At 45.4% G+C, this 8,633-nt stretch overlaps 1 protein-coding gene across 1 annotated transcript; it reads left to right on the forward strand.

The window, feature by feature from the left end:
• Positions 1–1,148: 1,148 nt before the first annotated feature.
• On the forward strand, positions 1,149–5,119 carry LOC141771987 (uncharacterized). The gene is made up of 4 exons (XM_074642540.1): positions 1,149–1,223; positions 3,625–3,730; positions 3,918–4,968; positions 5,032–5,119. Exons 1-4 carry the CDS (start codon positions 1,149–1,151, stop codon positions 5,051–5,053), a joined length of 1,254 nt encoding a protein of 417 aa, XP_074498641.1. The 3' UTR covers positions 5,054–5,119.
• Positions 5,120–8,633: the final 3,514 nt, after the last annotated feature.

An 8,633-nucleotide genomic window follows, 5' to 3' on the forward strand; every position in this document is an offset into this window, starting at 1 on the left:
TGAAACTACGTTTACTCTCCTGAGAGTATCTGTATCCCAGAATGAAACTACGTTTACTCTCCTGAGAGTATCTGTATCCCAGAATGAAACTACCTTTACTCTCCTGAGAGTACCTGTATCCTAGAATGAAAACACATTTACTCTTGAGAGTATCTGTATCCCAGAATGAAAACACGTTTACTCTTCTGAGAGTATCTGTATCCCAGAATGAAAACACGTTTACTCTTCTGAGAGTATCTGTATCCTAGAATGAAAACACTTTTGGTGAAAACTTCCCCAAACAGTCCAAAAAGCTGTCCCAACATTGTGAACAGCGGCAGCAGTCGACAACACTCCATGAAACAATGAAAAACAGTCTCACGATGAGTGCAAAATGGACATTCATGACTGACATCAGAATTAATGACCGAGACAAAAGCAGTCACAGCCACGATACCATGTATAACCCTCCACTGCAGGTCAATGGTGGTTTATACAGCGCTCTCCATTCAGGTCCAACACTGTCACTGAGACCTAAGTGAGCTCTCCATGGAGTGTCAGTTTTACCCTTTAATTTGTCCCTGTGCAAAACTTTGACAAAAGTTTTATACATTCATTTTCCTTTTGCATCTTGGAAAGAAAACTCAGAGGAACTCCCACTCTTTAAAAACAATCCTGTACAGTCCTTAAAATCTGGGAAAATGTTCACCGAAGGGAATACATCATTATCATCAGGTTTAACAGAGCCGTCACAATACTGCTGTAACAGAGTCCGCTCACTAACTGTGAGAGCTTCTCTCCATCTATTGAGCAGAAGAGAGATAGCTCGAGTCGATTTCACCTCTAGTCGACAGGCAAGAGGAGCTGCATTGTCCAAGTTTGCACCTGCGAGCTGAACTACATGTCCCAGAGTCACCACATTAGACTCACAGAACCGCCTGAGCAGAGTCGGCCCCACCTGACAAACTGCACTGAAACGGGTCCCATAAAGAACTGGTTCCTGGAGCAGCCAGTACATTGAGCTGTGATGTCCCAGCCTTTTTTTATTAAGGAGGCTCCACACCTCAAACAGTCCACGATAGAAAACTGGTAATTCCTTGATGTCAGTCTGTTTTAAGTCCATCAGAAACAAAGATCTGTTCAGTCCCAGTCCACCTAGCTGACTCAAAATGGTGCAAGCCAGCGGCCTCCACACTAAATCAGCAGGACCACACAGGAACCTTTGTAGGAACTGGAACCGGAAGGTAGCCCCCCTGCTGCTCAGATGGATCAGGCCCTGTCCTCCGTCATCCTTCGGCAGATACAGCACACTCTGAGGCACCCAATGCAGTCCGTCCCAGAAGAAGTTCACAAGAAGAGCCTGGATCTTTGACAGCAGATCAGGTGGGGGATCGACACATGACAGGCGATGCCATAAAGTGGACGATACCAAATTATTAATGATGAGGACTCGACCTCTGTATGACATTTTGGTTATAATCCACTTCCACTTTGCTAAACGACCTCTGACCTTCTCAAGAACATTTTCCCAGTTTTTAAAAACAAATGATTGATCACCTAAAAACACTCCCAAATATTTCAGCCCCTCCGTCTTCCAAATCAACCCCCCAGGCAAACTGAGCTTCTTCTCTAGTCCACCAACACTGAGAGCTTCACTTTTGTCCCAGTTAACTTTAGCTGAGGATATTGAGCCAAACTGAACAACGTTTTTTTCCAACGTGTCAATATCCTGTTGGCTGTCCACCAGGATGACCACATCGTCTGCATAGGCTGACAATTTTAAAGGTGTATTGCAACCAGGAATAATCAGCCCCTTAAGATCAGATCTAAGTTTGTTCAACAACGGCTCGATGGCTAGAGAATATAACATGCCAGAGAGGGCGCAGCCTTGTCGAACTCCCCTTTGAACATGAAACGGAGCGCTCAAACCACCATTGATTTTGAGGACGCTCTGAATGTCACAATATAAAACCTTAACTGTATCAATAAAACCAGGACTAAAACCAAAGGCACTCAACGTGAGCCATAGATATTCATGCTCGACACGATCAAAAGCTTTTTCTTGATCTATTGATATAAATCCAGCTTTGAGGCCAAACAGCTTACATATCTCTAAAAGGTCTCGAACCAAAATAATGTTATCAGTGATCAGCCTGCCCGGTACACAGTAGGTCTGATCACACTGAATCACCTGTTCCATCACTCTGCTCAGCCGCGTTGCCAACACCTTAGAGAGGAGCTTATAGTCAGAGCAGAGCAGAGACACGGGCCTCCAGTTTTTAATGAACTGCAGGTCACCTTTCTTCGGCAGTAATGTAAGGACCGCTCTCCTGCAGCTAAGCGGCAGATGTCCTCCGGCAAGACTGTCACTCAGTACTGCCAGCAGATCCCCCCCCACCACCGACCACAAAGATTTATAGAAGTCAACAGGTATTCCATCGATTCCAGGAGCTTTCCCACTTTGCATGCTCTGCAGAGCAGCATAAAGTTCATCAGATGAGAGAGCTGCTTCCAACTCCATGTTACTCTGCTGTTCAACTTGAGGAAGACCGGCACAGAAGCTGTGAAACACAGCCTGCTCCTCTCTGTGTTCACATTTGAACAGGTTACTGTAGAAGCTGACAGCATGTTTACGGATTGCAGTGTGATCAGACAGAACCTGCCCAGTGTCAGACCTTAAACTATGAATGAACCTTTACGCTCGAGACCAAAGACAAAATGTGATGGGACATCCATTTGGTCTACATTCTGAAAGCGGGACCTAACCAGAGCCCCCTGAGCTGAGACACTCAGCAGGTTGGCTAACACACACTTTTTGACTTCAAGTGTCTCAATGTGTCGTTGGTCTCTTGTGGTCTCAGCTAAGTCTCTGAGTTCCTCCACTTCAGACTCCAGAGCTTTCACTGAACTAGTCAAGGTTCTTGTGACATTCTGAGTGTACTGTTGACAGAACTGTTTGATTTGGACCTTTCCAAAATCCCACCACTGCTGTAAAGACACAAAATCATGTTTCATATTTTGGTGATTTTTCCCAAAAAAACTAAAAGTTTCTCTGAAGTTCTTCTCCTCCAGTAAAGCCGTGTTAAAATGCCAATAAGCACTACTGGGTTTTACACATTTTATAAAAACAGAGGCTGTTACAAGCGAGTGATCAGAAAAGCCAACAGGGCTGATCAAACACCTTTTAAAAACATTAAAATGATGCTTAAAACAATAAAAACGATCAAGCCTGGCCATAGACAGTAAATGATCCTTAACATGTGTCCAGGTGTCTCTGTTTGTTGTGAAAGCCTCTCCACACATCACACAACTCCTGAGCCTCCATGAGAGGCAGCGTGAGGCTCTGCATGGTTCCTGTCTAACCTGCTGTCCTCAGTGCAGTTAAAGTCTCCACCGATGAAGACATATTCTTCACTGTTACACTTCTCAATCACCTCGTTTAAAACATCTAGAAACACGAGTCTCTCCACTCCCACAACTGGAGCATAAATATTAATAAATACCATCTTTACATTTTCATACACTGCTCTTACTTTTAACAGACGACCTTTAAGAACTTCTTCACATTCTACCGACTGAGGAATAAAGTTTTTGGAAAAAAGAATTCCAACACCACAACTGTTACTGGTTTTATGAGTTAAAAAGGTTTCACCAGTCCATTCTGTCCTCCAGTCAGCCTCGTTATCAGAGGTACTGTGTCTCTATATCATCACCAGTCCATTCTGTCCTCCAGTCAGCCTCGTTATCAGAGGTACTGTGTGTCTCTATATCATCACCAGTCCATTCTGTCCTCCAGTCAGCCTCGTTATCAGAGGTACTGTGTGTCTATATCATCACCAGTCCATTCTGTCCTCCAGTCAGCCTCGTTATCAGAGGTACTGTGTGTCTCTATATCATCACCAGTCCATTCTGTCCTCCAGTCAGCCTCGTTATCAGAGGTACTGTGTCTCTATATCATCACCAGTCCATTCTGTCCTCCAGTCAGCCTCGTTATCAGAGGTACTGTGTGTCTCTATATCATCACCAGTCCATTCTGTCCTCCAGTCAGCCTCGTTATCAGAGGTACTTTGTGTCTCTATATCATCACCAGTCCATTCTGTCCTCCAGTCAGCCTCGTTATCAGAGGTACTGTGTCTCTATATCATCACCAGTCCATTCTGTCCTCCAGTCAGCCTCGTTATCAGAGGTACTGTGTGTCTATATCATCACCAGTCCATTCTGTCCTCCAGTCAGCCTCGTTATCAGAGGTACTGTGTCTCTATATCATCACCAGTCCATTCTGTCCTCCAGTCAGCCTCGTTATCAGAGGTACTGTGTGTCTCTATATCATCACCAGTCCATTCTGTCCTCCAGTCAGCCTCGTTATCAGAGGTACTGTGTCTCTATATCATCACCAGTCCATTCTGTCCTCCAGTCAGCCTCGTTATCAGAGGTACTGTGTCTCTATATCATCACCAGTCCATTCTGTCCTCCAGTCAGCCTCGTTATCAGAGGTACTGTGTGTCTCTATATCATCACCAGTCCATTCTGTCCTCCAGTCAGCCTCGTTATCAGAGGTACTTTGTGTCTCTATATCATCACCAGTCCATTCTGTCCTCCAGTCAGCCTCGTTATCAGAGGTACTGTGTCTCTATATCATCACCAGTCCATTCTGTCCTCCAGTCAGCCTCGTTATCAGAGGTACTGTGTCTCTATATCATCACCAGTCCATTCTGTCCTCCAGTCAGCCTCGTTATCAGAGGTACTGTGTGTCTCTATATCATCACCAGTCCATTCTCTCCTCCAGTCAGCCTCGTTATCAGAGGTACTGTGTCTCTATATCATCACCAGTCCATTCTGTCCTCCAGTCAGCCTCGTTATCAGAGGTACTGTGTGTCTCTATATCATCACCAGTCCATTCTCTCCTCCAGTCAGCCTCGTTATCAGAGGTACTGTGTCTCTATATCATCACCAGTCCATTCTGTCCTCCAGTCAGCCTCGTTATCAGAGGTACTGTGAGTCTCTATATCATCACCAGTCCATTCTGTCCTCCAGTCAGCCTCGTTATCAGAGGTACTTTGTGTCTCTTGTATAAAAATAACATCCAACTTTTTAAGAGAACACAGCTTGAAAAGAGAAGCCCTTTTCCCATCATCCCTTGCTCCATTTATGTTCAGGCTTCCTATTCGTATGTCCCCCATGGCATAGAAAAAAAGTTGTAAAACAAAAGCAAGTGAACAAAACAAGAAAAAAAAGGAATATCTATCAGATTTATTCATCATCTTTGAACTGTTTTTTGATCTTTTGAACTATTTTCTTTATACGGTAAGTCTCCTGGTCAGTGAATCAACAAAGAGCTGTAAATCAGGGAACACGCTTTCAACTCTAACATTCCTGAGTCCCTTAGTGTCCTGCAGGAACGTCTTAATACTGGTTAAAGAGTAGACACTCCTCTTGTGAGTCCACGTCTGTGAGGAAGCTAGAGACTCCACATCACTCTCCTCATCACCTTCACTCTCACCTGACTGCAGGCTGAGCTCACTCTGAGGAGAGGTCTTCTTCACTTTACCAGACGACTGACCCTCGTCACTAGTCACCTTCCTCTCCTTCACTTTACCAGACGACTGACCCTCGTCACTAGTCACCTTCCTCTTCGTCTCTTTACCAGACGACTGACCCTCGTCACTAGTCACCTTCCTCTCCTTCACTTTACCAGACGACTGACCCTCGTCACTAGTCACCTTCCTCTTCTTCACTTTACCAGACGACTGACCCTCGTCACTAGTCACCTTCCTCTTCTTCACTTTACCAGACGACTGACCCTCGTCACTAGTCACCTTCCTCTTCTTCACTTTACCAGACGACTGACCCTCGTCACTAGTCACCTTCCTCTTCTTCTCTTTACCAGACGACTGACCCTCGTCACTAGTCACCTTCCTCTTCTTCACTTTACCAGACGACTGACCCTCGTCACTAGTCACCTTCCTCTTCTTCTCTTTACCAGACGACTGACCCTCGTCACTAGTCAGCTTCCTCTTCTTCACTTTAGAAGAGTCTTCATCCACCAACATCTCACTTTCCTCCTCCAGAGAACATTCTGCCTCCTTCGTTTCAGTCTGTGTGTCGACTGTGTCACTATTAATACTGTCAGCATGTGATTGATCAGTAACCTCCACAACAGCACCTAAACCAGCAGAGACTGGACCAGCCCCCCCAGAACCAGCAGAGACCGGACCAGCCTCACCAGAACCAGCAGAGACCGGACCAGCACGGACTGGACCAGCAGAGACCGGACCAGCAGAGACTGAACCAGCAGAAACTGGACCAACAGAGACTGGACCAGTAAAGACTGGACCAGCCCCCCCAGAACCAGCAGAGACCTGACCAGCCCCACCAGAACCAGCAGAGACCGGACCAGCAGAGACTGGACCAGTCGCACCCGAACCAGCAAAGACTGGACCAGCAGAGACTGGACCAGCAGAGACCGGACCAGCCGCACCCGAACCAGCAAAGACCAGACCAGTAGAGACTGGACCAACTGCACCCGAACCAGCAGAGACCAGCCCAGCCGCATCCGGACCACCAGAACCCGAACCAGCAGCCTCAGAACCAGCAGCCCCTTGTTGCTCAGCTTCAGTCTGCTGTGTACTGTGTGTACTCTGAGTATTGTCTTTCTGTGTACTGTGTGTACTCTGAGTATTGTCTTTCTGTGTACTGTGTGTACTCTGAGTATTGTCTTTCTGTGTACTGTGTGTACTCTGAGTATTGTCTTTCTGTGTACTGTGTGTACTCTGAGTATTGTCTTTCTGTGTACTGTGTGTACTCTGAGTATTGTCTTGTTGTGTACTGTGTGTACTCTGAGTATTGTCTTGCTGTGTACTGTGTGTACTCTGAGTATTGTCTTGTTCTGGACTTTGTGCTGCAGGTTCACCATTATGTGTCCCAGCGTTTTGTTTCTGTGGACAGGTCCGGATGAGGTGACCCTCCATTCCACAGCCAAAACATTTCATTCTCCCTGAAGACACATGAACAATGTAGTCAAACTCCTCCACCCTGAACTTCAACATCAAGTTTACCTCCTCAGTGTTGTTCTTTAGAATCATGAAGACCTGCCTTCTGAAGGAAACCACGTGTTTCAGGTGAGGAGATTTACAGCCCAGAGGAATCAGTTTAATTGGAGACATTAAATGTCCATGTCTCACCAGTTCCCTCTGCAACATTTCATTACTAATGAATGGAGGGACTTTTGACAGAATGATCTTTTTGGCCGGATTAACCAGCGGCACTACCTGAACAAAGGTGTCTTTAATCACCACACCTTGTTCAACAACCACGTTCACTTTATCAACGCTGTCCAGAAAAATCACGACTCCATTATTCATTCTGGATGCGGACTTAACACTGCCATAACCGACCATTTCTCCGATTGCTAAACTGCAATCCTCAACGGAGCAGATAACAGCTGGACAGAGTTTAACTCCATGCCGGCGGGTGAGCTTCTCCAGCCCCCCGCCTCCGACTCCAAGAGCCGGCATGACTCCCAGCCGAGCCGGTCGGCACCGCTCCGGAGCCGAACACACTTCAAACTACAGTTATAAATCTAACAACTAACCAACTAACTAACAAACAAACAAACAAACAAACAAACAAACAAACAAAAGATAGAAAACACAATCACGCTCAGACACGCTCTCACCGTCTTTCACTCCAGCATGCACTCAGAGAGAGAGAGAGAGAGAGAGGAGAACAGAACTCAGGTCCAGATGGAATATGAAATATTCATCAGAATGTAAATTACTTTCTGTTTAATTTATTTGAATAAAGAATAATGAGGTTATGATTCATGGCCTTTATTCTGTCTGTCTCTCTGTCCGTCCGTCTGTCCTCTCCTTCTTGTTTTCAGAGTGGAGTGTGCTGTTTGGTTTCCCCCTCTTTTCCCTTATTCTCTTTTCTTTCTTTTTTTCACAGGGAGGTGTTTTAGGAGTTGATCTTAATTGTATTGGTTACATGTTCTCATAAAGCCTCTCCACTGAGAGCCTGCTGGCTGTGTTACATGTTCTCATAAAGCAGGACTTATACAGTATGTGTCTGGTGTTTCAGACAAACACTCAGCTCTGAAAGGTTATTACGTTTAAGTTGTCACTGTCATTTCATATTAGGAAGGATATTCTACAGTTGTTTGTTGAACAACAGTAGCGGGATTGCAAAGCTTAAAGCAGCTCAAAAGCAATGAGAAGGATGTCTATAACTCCTGCTTCTGTATAAAGGGCTACTTCAGGACTTCATCTCCTAATAGCTGATAATTACAGTACGTCTGTACATCCGCATTCAGGGTTAGACCAGTTTAAAGCAGGTCGGTACACAGACTGGTTGAACTGGAGCCAGTGGTGACGAAGTCATGAGTCATCATCTACCACACACTAATCACCGACTGTTACCTCTGATTCAGAACACAAATTCATCACACTCCGTTTCATTCCAACCAAAACACATCTGTTGTTTGTTGACACATGAGCAGCTCCATCTGGCATCAGAACACAGTCATCATCCAACATTAGTAGAACAGTGACATCTCAGATCCATGTGTTCTTCCATGTTCTGTAGCTATATATACACACGCTTCAACTCACGTACGCGCTTCAACTCACGTACATGCTTAAACTCCCGTACACGTT

Source organism: Sebastes fasciatus, chromosome 8 (assembly GCF_043250625.1).
Source record: "Sebastes fasciatus isolate fSebFas1 chromosome 8, fSebFas1.pri, whole genome shotgun sequence".
Classification (NCBI taxonomy): Eukaryota; Metazoa; Chordata; class Actinopteri; order Perciformes; family Sebastidae; genus Sebastes; species Sebastes fasciatus.